The sequence below is a fragment of the Hemiscyllium ocellatum genome, chromosome 28 (genome assembly GCF_020745735.1).
Source record: "Hemiscyllium ocellatum isolate sHemOce1 chromosome 28, sHemOce1.pat.X.cur, whole genome shotgun sequence".
Classification (NCBI taxonomy): domain Eukaryota; kingdom Metazoa; phylum Chordata; class Chondrichthyes; order Orectolobiformes; family Hemiscylliidae; genus Hemiscyllium; species Hemiscyllium ocellatum.
In genome coordinates, this window is record NC_083428.1 from 1,376,698 (window position 1) to 1,395,990 (window position 19,293).

At 46.2% G+C, this 19,293-nt stretch overlaps 2 protein-coding genes across 2 annotated transcripts in view; both read right to left on the minus strand.

Annotated features, from left to right (window-relative positions):
* Positions 1 to 18,827, minus strand: part of LOC132829180 (proteinase-activated receptor 4-like) — a 37,053-nt gene extending 18,226 nt beyond the window's left edge. Inside the window, exon 1 of the mRNA XM_060846539.1 lies at positions 18,809 to 18,827. The gene's annotated coding sequence lies outside the window, so the exon portion shown is untranslated. The remainder of the gene's footprint in view (positions 1 to 18,808) is intronic.
* LOC132829181 (proteinase-activated receptor 3-like) lies at positions 4,617 to 18,958 on the minus strand. The gene is made up of 2 exons (XM_060846541.1): positions 18,814 to 18,958; positions 4,617 to 11,707 (listed from the first exon to the last, which is right to left on the minus strand). The coding sequence occupies exons 1-2, from the start codon at positions 18,887 to 18,889 to the stop codon at positions 10,644 to 10,646; spliced, it is 1,140 nt and encodes a 379-aa protein (XP_060702524.1). The 5' UTR covers positions 18,890 to 18,958; the 3' UTR covers positions 4,617 to 10,643.
* Between the last annotated feature and the right edge of the window lie 335 nt (positions 18,959 to 19,293).

A 19,293-nucleotide genomic window follows, 5' to 3' on the forward strand; every position in this document is an offset into this window, starting at 1 on the left:
CTCTGTGACTCTGTGACTCTGTGTCCCTGTGACTCTGTGTCTCTGTGACTCTGTGACTCTGTGTATCTGTGTCTCTGTGTCTCTGTGTCTCTGTGACTCTGTGTCTCTGTGTCTCTGTGTCTCTGTGACCCTGTGACTCTGTGACTCTGTGTCTCTGTGTCTCTGAGTCTCTGTGACTCTGTGTCTCTGTGTCTCTGTGTCTCTGTGTCCCTGTGACTCTGTGACTCTGTGTCTCTGTGTCTCTGTGACTGTGTCTCTGTGTCTCTGTGTATCTGTGTCCCTGTGACTCTGTGACTCTGTGTCTCTGTGTCTCTGTGACCCTGTGTATCTGTGACTCTGTGTATCTGTGTCTCTGTGACCCTGTGACTCTGTGTCTCTGTGACCCTGTGTATCTGTGACTCTGTGTCTCTGTGTCTCTGTGACCCTGTGACTCTGTGTCTCTGTGTCTCTGTGTCTCTGTGACCCTGTGTATCTGTGACTCTGTGACTCTGTGACTCTGTGTCTCTGTGTCTCTGTGTCTCTGTGTCTCTGTGACCCTGTGCCTCTGTGTCTCTGTGACTCTGTGTCTCTGTGTCTCTGTGTCTCTGTGACTCTGTGACTCCGTGTCTCTGTGTATCTGTGTCTCTGTGTCTCTGTGTATCTGTGACCCTGTGTATCTGTGACTCTGTGTCTCTGTGTCCCTGTGACTCTGTGTCTCTGTGTATCTGTGTATCTGTGACCCTGTGTATCTGTGACTCTGTGTCTCTGTGACTCTGTGTCTCTGTGTCCCTGTGACTCTGTGTCTCTGTGTCTCTGTGTATCTGTGTCTCTGTGACCCTGTGTATCTGTGACTCTGTGTCTCTGTGTCTCTGTGTCCCTGTGACTCTGTGACTCTGTGTCTCTGTGACTCTGTGACTCTGTGTCTCTGTGTCTCTGTGTATCTGTGTCCCTGTGACTCTGTGACTCTGTGTCTCTGTGTCTCTGTGACCCTGTGTATCTGTGACTCTGTGTATCTGTGTCTCTGTGACCCTGTGACTCTGTGTCTCTGTGTCTCTGTGTCTCTGTGTATCTGTGTCCCTGTGACTCTGTGACTCTGTGACCCTGTGTATCTGTGACTCTGTGACTCTGTGTCTCTGTGACTCTGTGTCTCTGTGTCTGTGTCCCTGTGACTCTGTGACTCTGTGTCTCTGTGACTCTGTGACTCTGTGTATCTGTGACTCTGTGTCCCTGTGACTCTGTGACTCTGTGACTCTGTGTATCTGTGACTCTGTGACTCTGTGTATCTGTGACTCTGTGTCTCTGTGTCCCTGTTTCCCTGTGACTCTGTGACTCTGTGTATCTGTGACTCTGTGACTCTGTGTCTCTGTGTCTCTGTGTCCCTGTGACTCTGTGTCTCTGTGACCCTGTGTCTCTGTGTCTCTGTGACTCTGTGTCTCTGTGACTCTGTGTATCTGTGTCTCTGTGACCCTGTGTATCTGTGACTCTGTGTCTCTGTGACTCTGTGTCTCTGTGACCCTGTGTATCTGTGTCTCTGTCTCTGTGTCTCTGTGTCTCTGTGACCCTGTGTATCTGTGTCTCTGTCTCTGTGTCTCTGTGACTGTGACTCTATGACTCTGAGGCTATGACACTCTGATACAATACTCTATGACTCTCTAAGGCTATGATTCTAAGACTAGATGACTTTATTGCTCAGGGAATAAAGATATGAATTTGGCTCAGTATTTGTGGAGCTTTGGAACCTCAGCATCTCTTTTCACTTTTTAATATTTGTCACCAATTTATACCTAACTGCTTGGCCAGTGTTTGACCATTAGACGGTGGAGCAGTGGTGGCAGCTGGGTGTTGCTGGCTGGCCAGCATTTATTACCCATCTCTAGCTGCCATGGAACTGCCATGGCCATTTGAGAGGGCAGGTCATAGTCAACCACATAGACCCAACCAAGTGAGGTTTGCAGATTTCTTCCCCTGAAGGACACCAGACGGGTCCTTTCCTGACAATGGTTTCATGATCATCAGTAGATTCTCAATTCCAAATATTTTTATTGAATTTAAATTCCACCATTCTGTGGTGGGATTTGAACCCAGTCCCACAGAACATTAGCTAAATTTCTGTATTAACAGTCTAGCAATAATACCATGAGGATAAGCCCATTAATTCTGCTCTGTCATTCAGTGGGATCCTGGTTAGCACAGAGGCTAAAATCCAGACATAATGGATCAAACTGATTATTATATACCATATAATTACTGTCGTTAATTAAATTTAAGAAAACAAATGTATCCTATGCAGCCGAAAGTAGCAATTAGTGTGATGGAAGGGTGACACCGTTTGTGTCTCGATCCCTGTGGTAGACACATTATCACTTTCAACAGATTTCCTGTTCCCTTTTGCTGATCCTGGCAAACGCTTCACAGGAATGGACATTTTGAGATATGTTCATAATTTTAAAATAGCGTTCCCGGATGCTGTACGTTTCCACAATGTCAGTGATGCTCCAGTGGAAATGTCATGTTCTCTGAGTCAGAAAGGAGTAGGTGTGGACCCACATAGAACATAGAACATAGAACATAGAACAGTACAGCACAGAACAGGCCCTTCAGCCCACAATGCTGTGCCGACCACTGATCCTCATGTATGCGCCTTCAAATGTCTGTGACCATATGCATATCCAGGAGTCTCTTAAATGTCCCCAATGACCCTGCTTCCACAACTGCTGCTGGCAATGCATTCCATGCTCTCACAACTCTCTGTGTAAAGAACCTGCCTCTGACATCCCCTCTATACTTTCCTCCAACCTGCTTAAAACTATGACCCTTTGTGTTAGCCATTTCTGCCCCTGGGAAACAGTCTCTGGCTATCGACTCTATCTATGCCTCTCATTATCTTGTATACCTCAATTAGGTCCCCTTTTCTCCTCCTTTTTTCTAATGAAAAAGGTCCGAGCTCAGTCAACCTCCCTTCATAAGATAAGCCCTCCAGTCCAGGCAGCATCCTGGTAAACCTCCTCTGAACCCTCTCCAAAGCATCCACATCTTTCCTATAATATAACGGTGACCAGGAAGGTTTATAAGCAGCACAGACATGGCAGGGGCCCAAGTGAAAGCTCAGTTTTTAATCAATCTATTCAGAGATGTTGATACACCTCTGGAGTAAGTGGGGCTTGAATATGGGCCTCCTGGCTCAAAGGTAGGGACAATACCACTGCACCACAAAAGACTTTTCTCATGTTGTGTGTATAGATAAGAGATGTTAATGATTGGCACCTGTCTGCATCCAGTACCCATATGTCTCAAATGCCAACAGCTATAACCTACAGCTTGCAAATCTAGCCCAAGACATGAGCACTAGGTCCAGGCAGATATTCCCCATGCTGTAGCTGACAGAGTGCTGCATGTTGTGGGTGGCATCTTTTAGATAAGACAGTGAACTCAAACCCTGTGCACCCTCCCATTGAATGAATAATGTCCTGTCATCACTGTTTATCCAACTGCCATTTCATCGAGCAAATAAAAGCAAAATACTGTGGATGCTGGAAATACGAAATAAAAAACAGAGAATGCTGGAGAAACTCAGCAGGTCTGGCAGTATCTGTGGAGAGAAAAGCAGAGTTAACATTTTGAGTCCACAGTGACCTCTACCTGGGTTCACTAAGTCTCTATCCAGATTAACTAAATCTCTCCCCACAGTTGCTACTAAACCTGCTGAGTTTCTCCAGTGCTACTGAGAAAGATTTTACAACGAGTGTGCTTCTCATGTAGATTACCACTTCATTCCATTTTAATGACAAGCCAATAACATGTCTGACAAAAGCCTCAGCTCAGGGCTCCCTCATAAATTAGGAGCCAAAGTTCCATTCTGACATTTCTCCCATAGTGCAGAACTGTCAGGGAAATGCAAACCATGCTCCATTTTCACAGCAGCCAGCAGCCATGTTCTTAAAGATCCAGCATCAGAGACAGCCATTTTGACAGCGTCTGTCAAATGATAAATGTGAGCAGAGGGTGCCAGGGGGGATGGGAGGGGATTGAGCGTCAGGTGGGTAGGGTGCCATGTGGGTATGAGGTAAAAGGTCAGGGGAGTAGGCTGCACAATGGGTAAGGTGGAGAGGGTCATTGTGCAATGTAGCATGGGAGCCAGGTAAATGATGGAGCATTTAGGGTAGTCACGGTGAATCTGACATATTGGTTCCCAATGAGGTGGAGAGGTTTATCTGAGGTCTGAGGAAGGGTGGTGCTGGGGCTAGGTCCCAGCTTACGAAGATGGAGTGGGATTGAAGAGTTTGATCAGCCATGATCGTACTAGCAGAGCAGGCTTGATGGACTGAATGGCCTATTGCTGGTCCTTTGCTCTTCTGTATTCTTGTTTACCATTCTCGCCCTTTTCAGGAATGTTGATGTAAACACTGAGTTTCATCCAAGGGCCTCTGCAGAACTGCGACAAACTAAACCTAACAAAAACACTTTTGTTTACAAATGTGGGCGTTTCCACTAAACGTAGAAAAGAACCAAACCCAGACATTTCCAACAGAGACGCTGATACAAATGTATTTACCCGAGTTCAATCCGAAACTCTCCCAATGATCACAATAACTCACTTGTTCTGAAACTTGATTCAATTTCTTTATAAAGGAGTCACCATGGCTTCAGAAATACAATTTAATCTTCAAATGCACAGAAAAATCCAGATAGCACAAAATCAAATTTCAAACATCCAAACTTAAAAATAAATGATACTAAAATATGTATCAACCACATACACTTCATCACAAGAGTCTTGTCCAAACTGGACAAAACAGTTGAGGTGGGAGTGAGCCCTTGGCATCAAAACTGCATTTGAAACGAATGTGGCATCAAGGAGCCCTGGCAAAACTGGAATCAATGGGTATCATGGAGCAAACCCTGACTGGTTGGAGTCTCGTATGCTGGAAGATGGTTGTGGTTGTCAGTCATCTCAGCTCTAGGACATCTCTGCAGGAGTTCCTCAGGGGAGTGTTCTAGGTCCAACCGTCTTCAGCTGCTTCATCAATGACCTTCCCTCCACCACAAGGTCAGAAGTGGGGATGGTCACTGATGTTCGCCGATGATGCACCATGTTCAGCACCATTCGCCACTCCTCGGATACGGAAACAGGCCGAGTTCAAAGGCAGCAAGATCTGGGCACTATCCAAGTTTGGGCTGACAAGTGGCAAGTAACTGCCCCACAAACGAACAGGCAACAGCCACAAAGCCAGCAGCTACAGGGGAACACCAACCACTGCACATTCCCCTCCAAGCCACAAGCCATCCTGACTTGGAAATATTTTGCTTCATGAGAAATTTTAAAATATGCAAATTTGAAAAGTAGGGATTTTGTTTATTGTTTTTTTGTTATCAGGCAGCAGAGAATATAAAACAGTACAGCATGGGAACAGGCCTGTTGGTAAACTATGTTGTGCTGAACATGCGCCAAATTAAACTAATCCCTTCTGCCTGCCCTTGGTCCATATCCCTCCGTTGTATATCCATGTGCGTATCTAAAAGTCCCTTCAATGCCCCTTTGCACCTGCCTCCACCCCCACCCCTGGCAGCTTGTTCCAGACTCCTACCACTCCCTGTGTAAAAAACTTGTCCCTCACATCTCCTTTGAACTTTCCCCCCTCACCTTAAATGTATGTGCCCTCGTATTAAACATTTCAACTCTGGGAAAATGATTCTGACCATCAACCCCATCTATGTGTCTCATTATTTTATAAGTCTCCCCTCAGCCTCTGCTGCTCCATAGAAAACAACCATGTTTTTCGAGCCTCTCCTTATAGCCCATATCCTCTAATTCAGGCAGCATCCTGGTAAACCTCTTCTGTACCCTCTCCAAAGCCTCCACATCCTTCCTATAGTGTGGCGACCAGAATTGAACGCAATACTCTATATGTGGCCAACCAAAGTCTTAAAAAGCTGCAACATGACATTCTGACTCTCGCACTCAATGCCCCAATCAATAAAGGCCAGCATTGCCATACCCCTCCTTTACCACCCTATCTACTTGCATGGCCACACCAGGGAGCTATGGACTTGATCCCCATAATCCCTCTGTACATATCAATGCAGGTCAGGGACTTGCCAGTAACTGGATACTTTTCTTTAACATTTGATCTTCCGAAGTGCAACACCTTACACTTATCCAGATTAAACTCCATCTGCCATTTCTCTGCCCATTTCTCCAACTGATCTATATCCTGCTATATCCTTTAGCAACCTTCTACATTATCCACAAAGATCCATGATCATTCTGTCATCTGCAAACTTACTAACCCACCTCTCTACATTTTCATCCAAGTCATTTATATATATCACAACAGAGGTCCCAGTATGGATCCCTATGGAACACCACTAGTCATGGACCTCCAGCCTGAAAACCTCTCTTCCACCACCAACCACAGTCTTCTATGGGCAAGGTAATTTTGAATCCAAGTGGTCACGTCACTGTGGATCCCAAGCATTTTGATCTTCTGGATGAGCCTACCATGAGGGACCTTGTCAAAAGCCTTAGTAAAATCTATGTAAACAACAACCACTGCTCTTCCCTCATCAATTACCATTGTCACCTTCTTGAAAGATTCAATCAACTTAGTGCAGCATAACCTTCCCAGCACCAGGCTGCCCCTAATTAGGCTGTGCTTTTCCAAACGTGCATCCCCAATAGCGTTCCAACCATCAACGTGAGACTCATTGGTCCATAGTTTTCTGGATTTCCTTTCATGAATAGAGGCATGTGAAACTTTGTTTAAACATATCCCATCCACATACATTTCTCAATTATCTCCTTTGTGCTCAAGTCCAAATGTTCTCATGACTTTCTCATTTGAGAGCGTTTTGACTCTGTATTTGGATGTGCCCAGAACTCTCTGTCGGATGTGGAAGGATCCTTTGAAGCTTTGAATGTCGGCCAATTCCACCAACAACCTCCAACAACATCATCCTCCACCTATTCCGCCACCGAGAGTCAGACCTCATCGCCGGAGATATATTTCCCTCCCCATCCCTTTTAGCATTCCGCAGAGACCTTTCCCCCCATGACTCTCTTGTTTCCACGCCCCCCCACCAATTCATCCTCCACTCCCAGAACCTTCCCTTGCCACTGCATGAGGTGTAAAACCTGTGCCCACATATTCCCCCTCACCTCTATCCAAGGCCCCAAAGGATCCTTCCACATCCAGCAGAGAGTTCCCTGCACATCCAATCACCTCATCTACTGTGTCCGTTGCTCTTAATGTGGCCTCCTCTACATCAGGGAGACAAGACACCAACTTGTGGAATGTTTCAGGGAACATCTCCAGGACACCGTCACTAAGCAACCCCACCACCCCATGGCTGAACACTTCAATTTCCCCTCCCACTTTGCCAGGGACATGCAGGTCCTGCGTCTCCTCCATCGCTGCTCCCTCCCGACACCTGGAGGAAGAACACCTCATCTTCTGCCTTGGGACCCTCCAACATACGGGATCAATGCAGATTTTACCAGTTTCCTCATTTCCCCTCCCCCCACCTTATTCAAGATTCAACCTTCCAACTCGGCACTGCCCCCTCAAACTCTCCGTCTTCCTTTCCACCTATCAACTCCACTTCCTCTCTGACCTATCACCATCAGCCCCCACCTGTGTCTATCTATCACCTTCCCAGATACCTTCCCCCTACCTCCACCCCCTTCCTGTTTAACTCTCAGCCACATTCCTGATGAAGGGCTTTTGCCCGAAACATCGATTCTCCTGCTCCTTGTGTGCCGCCTGACCTGCTGTGCCTTTCCAGCACCACTCTCTTGACTCTGGTCTCCTGCATCTGCAATCCTCACTTTCTTCTGTAACCACCAGCTTTGATCAACAACTGAGGAATGATTCAAACAACTGCCCTGCAGAGAGGGAGCCCGGTCTCCCACACAACACAAACACAATAACTCAAAACCCACCTCAAAGGTTTGAACAGAGTTGGACTCAAGCAGAACCTCAACAATGACATTATTCTCAGCTTCATAGTAATGAAACAAAATATTTCAAATACAAAACTGGCTCAAAAGTAGAAGACGGAGGGTGGTGGTGGTGGGTTGTTTTTCAGACTGGAGGCCTGTGACCAGTGGAGTGTCACAAGGATCGGTGCTGAGTCCTCTACGTTTTATCATTTACATAAATGATTTGGATGCGAGCATAAGAGGTACAGTTAGTAAGTTTGTAGATGACACCAAAATTGGAGGTGTAGTGGACAGTGAAGAGGGTTACCTCAGATTACAACAGGATCTAGATCAGATGGGCCAATGGACTGAGAAGTGGCAGATGGAGTTTAATTCAGATAAATGCGAGGTGCTGTGTTTTGGGAAAGCAAATCTTAGCAGGACTTATAAACTTAATGGTAAGGTCCTAGGGAGTGTTGCTGAACAAAGAGACCTTGAAGTGCAGGTTCATAGCTCCTTGAAAGTGGAGTCACAGCTGGATAGGATAGTGAAGAAGGCGTTTGGTATGCTTTTCTTTATTGGTCAGAGTATTGAGTACAGGAGTTGGGAGGTCATGTTGCGGCTGTACAGGACATTGGTTAGGCCACTGTTGGAATATTGCATGCAATTCTGGTCTCCTTCCAATCAGAAAGATGTTGTGAAACTTGAAAGGGTTCAGAAAAGGTTTATAAGGATGTTGCCAGGGTTGGAGGATTTGAGCTACAGGGAGAGGCTGAACAGGCTGGGGCTGTTTTCCCTGGAGTGTCAGAGGCTGAGGGGTGTCCTTATAGAGGTTTACAAAATTATGAGGGGCATGGATAGGATAAATAGACCAGGTCTTTTTTCCTGGGGGGGAGGGAGGGGGGGTCCAGATCTAGAGGGCATAAGTTAGGGTGAGAGGGGAAAGATATAAAAGAGACATAAGGGGCAATATTTTCACTCAGAGGGTGGTATGTGTATGTGACTGGGGGGGAGGGGGAACAGTGATACACGAGGAACTTGGGGGTGGGTGACAGTGATACAGGGGGGATGGGGACAGTGATACAGGAGGGACCGGATGGTGGGGAGGGGGTCAGTGATACAGGAGGGACTGAGGGACAGTGACACACGAGGAACTGGGGGGTGGGTGACAGTGATACAGGAGGGACCTGGGGGGAGGGGGACAGTGATACTGGGGGTGGGGTGGGGTGACAGGAGGTATTGGGAGTTATCAGTGTGTGAGAGTGTGGGGTCAGCAGTGGTGAGTGATGGGGATATGAACCTTCACATTCCCCTCTGTGTCATCAGCACAGACCATTCCTTGTGTTCTAATTTCTCACTTTCTCCTTCCCCCCACACCCTCACTTTTTGTTGCCTTCTGGCTTTTTCTTATCAGCTCCTTGTCTTCAGGATGTGTATTAATTATTGAGAGGCCACTCCCAGTTCCCAGGCAGACTTGATGAGCTTCCAGAAGCAGCTTCCAAGCCTGTTGGGAAACACTAGAGTGTCCAGCTCAAATAACACATTTCCCCATCTGCACTGGACCAGTGGGAAACCCCTCTATACCCACCTCATGGGAACACACCTTGCTAAACTTCCCAGGAATGAGGCGAGTGTTTGTGTTAATACTGGGATTAATCCAGGCCTTGGGGAGTACTGCGGATGAGCCTGGTGAATGGTCAATGTAGTGAGCTACTGAGGCCAGGAAGTATTGCAGCATTGAGAGGGTGGTCAGATCTGGGACGAGATGTAAGATCTGGGATCACATTGACATTGTCTGTCTGAAGAACAGCAGATGAGGTAAGACTGGCTCAGGTGAGTTCAAACTGAATTTCTGAAAGCAGTTCAAGTCATTAAGGGGATCACTGCAACGCAGTGAGCAGACTTGGAATCTGTAGGAGGACAGGGTTATATAGAAGCTCTCATTCTATAGGTGACTGGGTTACATAGAAGCTTAGAATCCATAGGTTGACAGGGTTATATGGACATTTAAAAATATTGATGTTACAGTTATAAAGTGTCACAAAATATAGAAAAATTAGCCCATAAATTTCCAAAATCCCAAACTTCTAATCTCCATAATAACACCACTGCTGCACTCTTTCCCCATTGCCCAGTATCAATCCCTAAACTAATCCACCTGCCTCACTCCACAGGTCCTTGTACTCATGACCGAGTATTTATCCAACTCTTCATTACCAGATGCAATAGTCTGTGTCTCCACCACTTCCTGTGACAGGAATTTGTCTGTTAACAGCTGTCTGTGAAAATGGAATTCCTCCTAATTCTTTTCCTCTTTGTTTTTGATTATTTAAAACTATTGCCTCAATTCCTGATGCTGTAATTAGAGAACACGCCTTTTTATAATGCAGCTGAGCAAAGGCATTTCATAGTTTACAAATCTCTGTCCCACCCTTCAGAAGGACACTGATCCTGTCCCAATGGTGTTGATCTACTCTCTGTTTGGAATGACGGTCTGATCCCAGTGAATTTCTACTGCTCACTCTCTGGCCCTTGCAGCTCCTCATGGGGTTCCCAAAACTGCACACAGCTCTTGATTGGTAACTTGATTAGCTTTCTGATACCTCTTGCACCTTCACATCCAGTGTGTTAATTTATAAAACCAAAAATGCTGTTTGCTTCTTTAATTGTTTACCGTCCTGAAATTGTACTGTCAGAAAATTTTCCATTGAACCCATTCACTTTCTCCTTGACAATCCCATTGCAGTTAAACACACCGCAGCGTAGCTGCTGACCTGGACGCTGTGGAGCTGTCCGTATGAATGAGGCCATTCCTAGATCCCTTACCTTTCTTGACTTTATTAAATACTATTCTTCTGACTTCATTCCGAAATTCCTCAGAAATGTAATAATAGATAAAAGGGTCAAGGCAGCTGTTGAAGGTGCTGAGCAGAAGGCAGATCAGATAGAGTAAATACAGGTCATTGCTGTCAGTGAGGTGGATCGGTGAGTGATGTACCAACAGGGTTATATTACTGGGAGTGAAACATATCAAAAACACAGTCAGTACCAACACCATGGTCATTATAGCTTTACAATACTTGCTTTCTTCCAATATCAATGATCTGACAATAGACAGGTAACAGAATATGGTAATAAGAGACGGAATAAAAAACCCAAACACAACCAAACACAAAAAGTAGTAAAAAAAATAATCAGTGACCAATGATGTTGGTAAGGCATCATGGCAGGTGGTGATGTTGAGGTTCTGGATTGGATAGGTCTGTCTACGGAGGAGAAACGGTAACATGGCAACGACAACAAGCAGCCAAATCACACAACAGCTCCGGACAGCGAAGCCATTGCCCCGGAATCGCTTGGAGAGAAACGGGTGGACCAGAGCGAAGTATCTGTCCACACTGATGAAGGTGAGCAGCAGGACGGAGCAGTACATGTTCCCGTAGAAGAAGGCCGTCATTGTCCGACACAGAGCCTCACCAAAGAGCCAGTGGTTGCCCAGGAAGTGATAGTGAATTTTGAACGGCAGCACGAGGCACAGGAGCAGGTCAGCTACAGCCAGGTTCATCAGGAAGATGGTGGACGGTAATCGCTGGGCCTTTGTGATGAGATTGTACATGGCTAACCCATTGGCTGGGAGCCCGATTACAAAGACAATGGTATAAAAGCTGGGCAGCACCATTCTGGTGAAACTGCTGGTGAGTAGACCTTCCGCTGATTTATTTAAAACAGCCTTAGAATTATTTGGCAACTTTGTTGATGTATCAACGTCAAAAACTAAAACTCTTCCACGATTATCATCTCCTGAGAACTCTGCACAGACAAGAGAAAACTGAAAGATTAGACTCTCAGGTTGACAGTAGGGTTTCTGGTTTTGTAATAGTCTCAAGCTACATTCAGGTCTCGTTTTCTTTGCTAAGCATTATCTTCGAAAGATGAGGAGAATAAGGACCACTCCCACATGGACCTTTCAGGCGAACACAAACATGGAAACTGTGAGTAGGCCATTCAGCCTTTTGAGCCTGCTCTACTGTACAATGTGGTAATGGCTAATCCTCAATCTCAACATCACAAGGCAGGATGTGGTCCGGGGAGAGGGGCCGGGGAGAGGGGCCGGGGAGAGGGGCCGGGCAGAGGGGCCGGGGAGAGGGGCCGGGGAGAGGGACCGGGGAGAGGGGCCGGGGAGAGGGACCGGGGAGAGGGGCCGGGCAGAGGGGCCGGGCAGAGGGGCCGGGGAGAGGGGCCGGGGAGAGGGGCCGGGCAGAGGGGCTGGGGAGAGGGACCGGGGAGAGGGGCTGGGGGGCGGGGGGTCTTGCTCCATATTTGAAATCAAACAATGAAACAGTAGAAAGAAAGCCATTCGGCCACTGTACCTTTGCTGAGAACTTTATTGTTTCCCAATGATTGTACCCGGGGACAGATACTGACATTACTGAGGTAACAAAACACAGAGAAAGCTGAAGTCTTTTTTAATTCACAAACAAAAACAGAGATTGCTGGAAAAACTCAGCAAGTCTGGCAGCATTTGTGGAGAGACAGCAGAGTTTACGTTTCAGGCTGGATGACCCTTTTTCAGAACTCTTTTTTTAATTCACTCACAGGATGGAGGTGATGCTGACACCCACAATGTTCTTAGGGAGGGAGTCCCAGGTTTTTGACCCAGTGATGCTGAGGCTGATGGGACCTCGGGTCAGTCTCAGCTGAAATGAACATTCCTGTAAAAGGACACTGTAGCTGAGTTTGAGATCTGCCAAAGATTTCTGGAAGTTACACACTGAAATGAAAGATTGTCTGCAGAGTATTCAGCTCAGGAAAGCAATCAACAAATTCAGGAATATGCCAATATAACTTTATCAATAGCTGATAGCGAGCAGCAGAATAGAGACAAGGGCAAATAGATTTGTAAGCAAAAATTGGAAGATATTCTGGTTGTCTCTCTTTTTCATTAAGTTCAAAAGTCAGTGATTGATGACAAATCATCTTGAAGCAACAGGAATTCACCAAGAACCAAGGATATTCGCATGGTCACTCTTACTCAAGAAATGCAAACGGCTCAACAGAACTTTAAACTGAACTTGCCTTTGCCTTCCTGTCTGTATGGACACCTCTCCCCACTGTCTTTGTAAGTTTATTACCTATGTCTGTGCACATGTTTGATGTCAAATTTTTCCTTTTTCTTAAGTTTAATAGAGAATAAATCTCCACTTTTTCACTCAAGAAAATCTGGGCATTGGCTTTACTTTTGATCTGGTGAACGAGGTTTAATGAAAGTGTGATAGAGACATGTTAAAAAGAAATTTTAAAATATTTGTTGTGATTAACTAAAATATTATTGAAAAGATCACTTCTCCTCACCTGCTTGAAGTAGAATTAAGCGCATGAGGAGGCCATTCAGCCCCTTGAACCTACCGTAACGTTCACCAAAATGGTGACTGTTCTGATTGTGGTCTCGGCTCAACATTTGCACCGAAGCCCCGACAGCCATTAACTCATACAATTCGGTCAAATTTCTCATCATGTTATTCCTGGTCCAGGACAATTCTGACTAGTATTTGTCAAGAGTCTATAAAGCTGTTCAAAGTCTCTGGGTTCACTGATCTCTGAAACAGAGGGTTCCACAGACTCACAGCTCTCTGAGAGAAAAAGAAACACTCCACTTATCTCACTCTTAAACTGGCAATTCCTTATTTTTAAGCATTCATTCTACATCCTCCTACAAGGGATTCTGTCATCATGGTACATATGAAGCCCTCTCAGCCCCCTCACCTGTTTCAATAAGATCACCTCTCACAGGCACAGCCTGTTCACCCTTTCCCCATAAAATCAGCTCTTTTATCCCATGATGAGGAGGAGGAGCCGGTGTTGGACTGGGGTGGACAAAGTTAAAAATCATGTAACACCAGGTTATAGTCCAACAGGTTTATTTGGATGCACTAGCTTTCGGAGCGCTGTTTCTTCATCAGATAGTTGCGAAGTATAAGATCGTAAGACACAATTTATAGCCAGTGGGTGCGGTTGATGAATCTGACATTTATGTATCTCCTGACAGTTTGAGCATACATGTCAAGCCCAGGGCAGTGGCCCTCTGGTGAGGTCCAAGTTGACTCCTTCTTTGGTCATCCTTCTACAGATCCCTGTGATGACAGTTCCGGTTCCTCGTTGGGCTCATTAGGACCACTGCTGGCATCTTGAAAGAAGTCCCAGAGTCTCATTCGTCTGATGAATTCCTCCATGTCTGTTCAAGACCAATGAGGTCCATTTTGGTGGGGGGGCAGAAATTGAGACCCCTGTGAGAACTTCAATCTCTTCCTGTTGAATGGTGTGGTCCGATAAGTTGACGATCGACTTCCCTGCGGTGATAACATTTCCCACTGTGGTGCAGGGAGGGCTTGGCTACTGCTGGTGGTGATGCCAAGTTTCTCCAGTTTCCTGTTCTTGGTGTGCATGTATGTAGTGTAGTTTTGTCACCTTGCCTCTTGGCCAATGTTCCGTATACATACTGCTGTATCCTGAGCACATGCTGACAGTGTGGACTCCATCTTATATTCAAGGTTGTGGTGCCTGCTGTAGAGTTGGTGCACAAGATAATTGAGGAGTTTGTGACACGTGAGGTGGCAAAATCACACAACACCTGGTTATAGTCCAACTGGTTTATTTGGAAGCACTAGCTTTCCGAGCGCTGCTCCTTCATCAGGTGGTTGTGGAGAATAAGACACAGAATTTATAGCTATCAATTCTGTGTCTTATGATCTTATTCTCTACAACCACCTGATGATGGAGCAGCGCTCCAAAAGCTAGTGCTTTGATCCCAGGAGGCTGTCGAGTGAACCTGCTCTGAACAGATCCTATGGCAATGTATCCTATAACAATGTGTCCTATCTTGACTATTAGCCACAACAAGATAGTACTCCTGATGTAGTTTCACCATGGCATTGTATTCATCACCCCCTACATTTTCCAAAGCAGCATACTGGTTTGAGATGAGGATAGACACAGGAGACTCCTCCACAACCTACCTCCCACTCTTACCTTTCCTGGAGTTAACCCGTCTACCTGACAGTATCTGTGACTTTTCTCCCTTTGTATAACTGCACCTATCACATCATCCCCCAGCTCCTGTAAATTCCTCATTGCCTCTGACTGTCACTCCTACTGATCCATGTGATCTGATAGGATTCGCAACCAAACACACTTACTACAGCCACAATCATCAGTAACATGGAAACTCTCCCTACACTCCCACATCCAACAGGAAGAGCACGTCACTCTACTAAAGGCCATCTCTGCACCTTAACAATCTACAGAAAACAGCACAGTCTTACTGCTCTAAAAACACACTGCTCCAGGCTAACTTAGCAAATATGTTTTATATTTTTAAATTTTAAACAACAGACAGATCTCGATATAACATATAACCAAAACAAAATCCACTCTAGTCAGTATTAAACAGGCAGCAACATTATATTTAAAAACAATGCACTTAGCTGTTCCTGTGCTGGGAGCTCACCCACCCAGGTTCCTCCAAAGTCAGCTGTGGTCTTCGCTGTTTGTTAATTTTTCTTCAATATATTCTGATGTCTAGATATACTTGAACTCAAACAGCAAAGGCAGTAGCTGTGCAGAATCACTGCTGTATCTGACAGCAGTGTAGGTTTCTTTCTCTCTCTCTCTCACTCTCACTGACCATGTGTTCTCTACCTTTGTCTCTCTTTCTCCTTCCTCTAAAGTGCCGTTGTTTTGATCGTTTATCCCCCAAAGTTCCAAAACAATACAACAGTTTATAAAACAGTAATTATACTGCTCCTGAATTTGAGGAAATCACCTCCAAATCTAAAATACCCTTAGAAGGAGCAGCTCCTACAGCCACAATTTTTTCCAAGATTCTCTCCATCTTGGAATACCATGATGTGCAGGATCCTGTTCTCCCACTCTCCGGATAGGAATGAGATGCTAAGCATTCCCAACACAAGAGTCCGAGCGGGAACCTGATGACCCCAGCTCGGGCTCCTCCCAGCTGCCATCTGGGACACCTGGTACCAATATCTCAGGGTACACTCAGTGGGCAGTGACCATGAACACCCCATATCCATGGACATTGGCACCTGACAGATACCAACACAGCTATACTCTTATGGCACATCTCTCATCCATGTACTGTCCAGAGCTACCCTGTGGGGTACCCTAGTGGGGGAGCTGCAGAAGGACTTGGGCAGGTTAGGAGAGCGGGTAAAGAAATGGCAGATGGAGTACAATGTGGGAAACTGTGAGGTCGTTCACTCTGGTAGGAAGAATAGAGGCATGGACTACTTTCCAAACAGGGAGAACATTTTACAGTGGCACGGTGGCTCAGTGTTTAGCACTGATGCCTCAGCACCAGGGCCCCAGGTTCGATTCCAGCCTCGGGCGACTGTCTGTGTGGAGTTTGCACATTCTCCCCGTGTCTGTGTGGGTTTCCTCCGGGTGCTCCGGTTTCCTACCACAGTCCAAAGATGTACAGGTCAGGTGAAATGGCCATGCTAAATTGCCCATAGTGATAGGTGCATTAGTCAGAAGGGGGGGGTCGGTTACTCTTCAGAGGGTTAATGTGGACTTGATGGGCCGAAGGACCTGTTTCCACATTGTAGGGAATCTAATCATTCATATCTCTGAAGCGCAAAGAGACTTGGGAGCTCTAATCCAGGATTCTCTCCAGGTAAACTTACAAGTTGAGTCAGTGGTTAGGAAGGCAAATGCAATAATGACATTTATTTTGAGAGGACTTGATTTTACTTCTGCGTCCCTATAAAGCTCTGGTCAGACCACATTTGGAGCATTGTGCACAGTTTTGGGCCCCATATCTCAAGAAGAATGTACTGGCCCTGGAGCGGGTTCAGAGCAGGTTCACGAGAATGGTGCCAGGAATGAAAAGCTTAACATATGAGGAATGTTTGAGGATTCTGGGTCTATACTCGATGGAGTTTAGAAGGATGTACATCTAGATCCCTCTGTACGTTGATGCTACTATGGGATCTGCCTTTGACTGTATACTTCCCTCCTGCATTAGATCTCCCAAAATGCATCACTTTGCATTTCTCTGGATTAAACTGCATCTGCCATTTCTCCGCCCAAGTCTCCGACCTTTCCATATCGTGTTGTGTCCTCTGTCAATCCTCCTCACTATCTGCAGCCCCCCTCCCAATCTTTCTATCATCCACAAATTTACTAATCAGGCCACCTACATTCTCCTTCAAATCATTTATAAACATTACACACAACGGGGGTCCCAGCACTGATCCTTGCAGAACACTACTGGGCGGCAAGGTGGCTCAGTGGTTAACTCTGCTGCCTCACAGCGCCAGGGACCTGCGTTCGAATCCACCCTTGGGCCATTGTCGATGTGGAGTTTGCGCATTCTCCCTGTGTCTGTGTGGATTTCCTCCCACGGTACAAAGGTGTGCAGGTTAGGCTGAATTGCCCATGTTAAATTGCCGATAGTGTTCAGGGATGTGTAGGTTAGTTGCATTAGTCATGGGAAATGTAGAGTAATGGGTGGATGGGTCTGGGTGGGATTCTCTTCAGAGGGTCAGTGTGGACTTGTTGGACCAAATGGCCTGTTTCCACACTGTAAGGATTTGAAGATCTATGGTCACCACTGGTCTCAGATCTCCAGTCAGAAAAACACCCTCCCACTGCGACTCGGTCTTCTGTGACTTAGCCAGGTATCTGTATCCATCCTGGAGACAGTGAGTCCAGCAGATGTGGAAGATCAGAGTCAAGGGTGTGGTGTTGGAAAAGCACAACAGGTCAGGCAGCGTCCGAGGGGCAGGAGAGTTGATGTTTCGGGCATAAGTTCTTCATCAGGGATGTGGGGTGGGAGGTGGGGAGTGGGGCTGAGAGCTAAATGGGAGTGAGAGGTGGGGCTGGGGCAGGATAGCTGGGAAGGTGATAGGTGAGTGAAGGTGGGAGGTGTGATGGTGATAGGTCGGAGAGGAGGGTGGAGTGGATAGATGGGAAGGAAGATGGACAGGTAGGACAGGTCATGAAGGCAGTGCTGAGTTGGAGGGTTGGACCAGGGATGAGGTAGGGCTAAGTGTTTTCTCTTCTATGTCTGGGCAGAGATTGAGAACCATCTCAAAAAGAATAAAGACAGAAAAGAGAAAAAAAAAACTGTTTCAGCTGGAGCAGAGGGACTGAGTGAGAAACATCCCCCCAAAAAGTGCTGGGATCAAGAGAGAGCTGCAGCCACAGGACACAAAAAAACCAAGAATGTCCAAGAAATGGAACTGAGGTTGCTACATGGCAACATCTACATTAATCACTGAATTCAACAAAATATTCAAATTTCACTTAGACTGTAACATGAGCTGAAAGTCAGAACCTTACATTGACCCAGGTCACCCTCCACACTGTCCCCATCAAACCCTCCCAGGACAGGGGCAGCATAGGGTTAGATACGGAGTAAAGCTCCCTCCACACTGTCCCCCCCATCAAACACTCCCAGGGACAGGGACAACACGGAGTCATATACAGAGTAAAGCTCCCTCTACACTGTCCCCCCATCAAACCCCCCCAGGACAGGGACAGCACGGGGTCATATACAGAGTAAAGCTCCCTCTACACTGTCCCCCCATCAAACCCTCCCAGGACAGGGACAGCACGGGGTCATATACAGAGTAAAGCTCCCTCTATATTGTTTTAAGAAATACCTTAAGGTCAATGTGGTTGAATGCAGTTCAGGGACAGCAAAGGCAGGACAAATGTAATCTGGAATAGCGGCGGTTTCCTGAGCTGAGCTCGGGCTTGCTCACAGACAGTGTTTGAGTTCTTATGAACCCTGAGCAGGAAGGCGCAGGGCAATGAAGATGAGAGGTTACTTTTCTAAACTGGTTTGAATGCAGAAACTTACATTGCTCTCTGAAAGTATGGTGTACAAACCTTACCTTCCTGTGACTGAGCGTGGTCTGTCATTGACAGTAGGAGAGCTGAGACCATGAGAATGAAGCCAAATTGCTCCATGACTTCTCAGTCTGTCTTTGTGGAACAGCTTTGCTGTGGACTATCCCATCAGAGTGTGTCTCTCAGCGAGTCTCCTTTTATTTTGAGAGTTTATAATGACGCTGCAGGAGAGTTGACCAGTTGTCACAGTGAGATTAGGGGTTTGCGTCATTTTCTGGAGATCACACTGCACTTTATCAAACAACTGACAACATCTCAGCCCCAGTTCCTCTCATTCTAATCTACCAGTTGCAGGTTTCTTCACAATATTCCTGATTCTCACAGTTCAATTTATAAAATATTTCACGCTCGGCATATGTTGCATGAACAGAAATGTAATGGTGATAAACCAAAAACTTGAGAAATTTGACACCATATTACCAGATTAAATTCTAATGGACTGAGCAACCACTGGACTAGGTTTG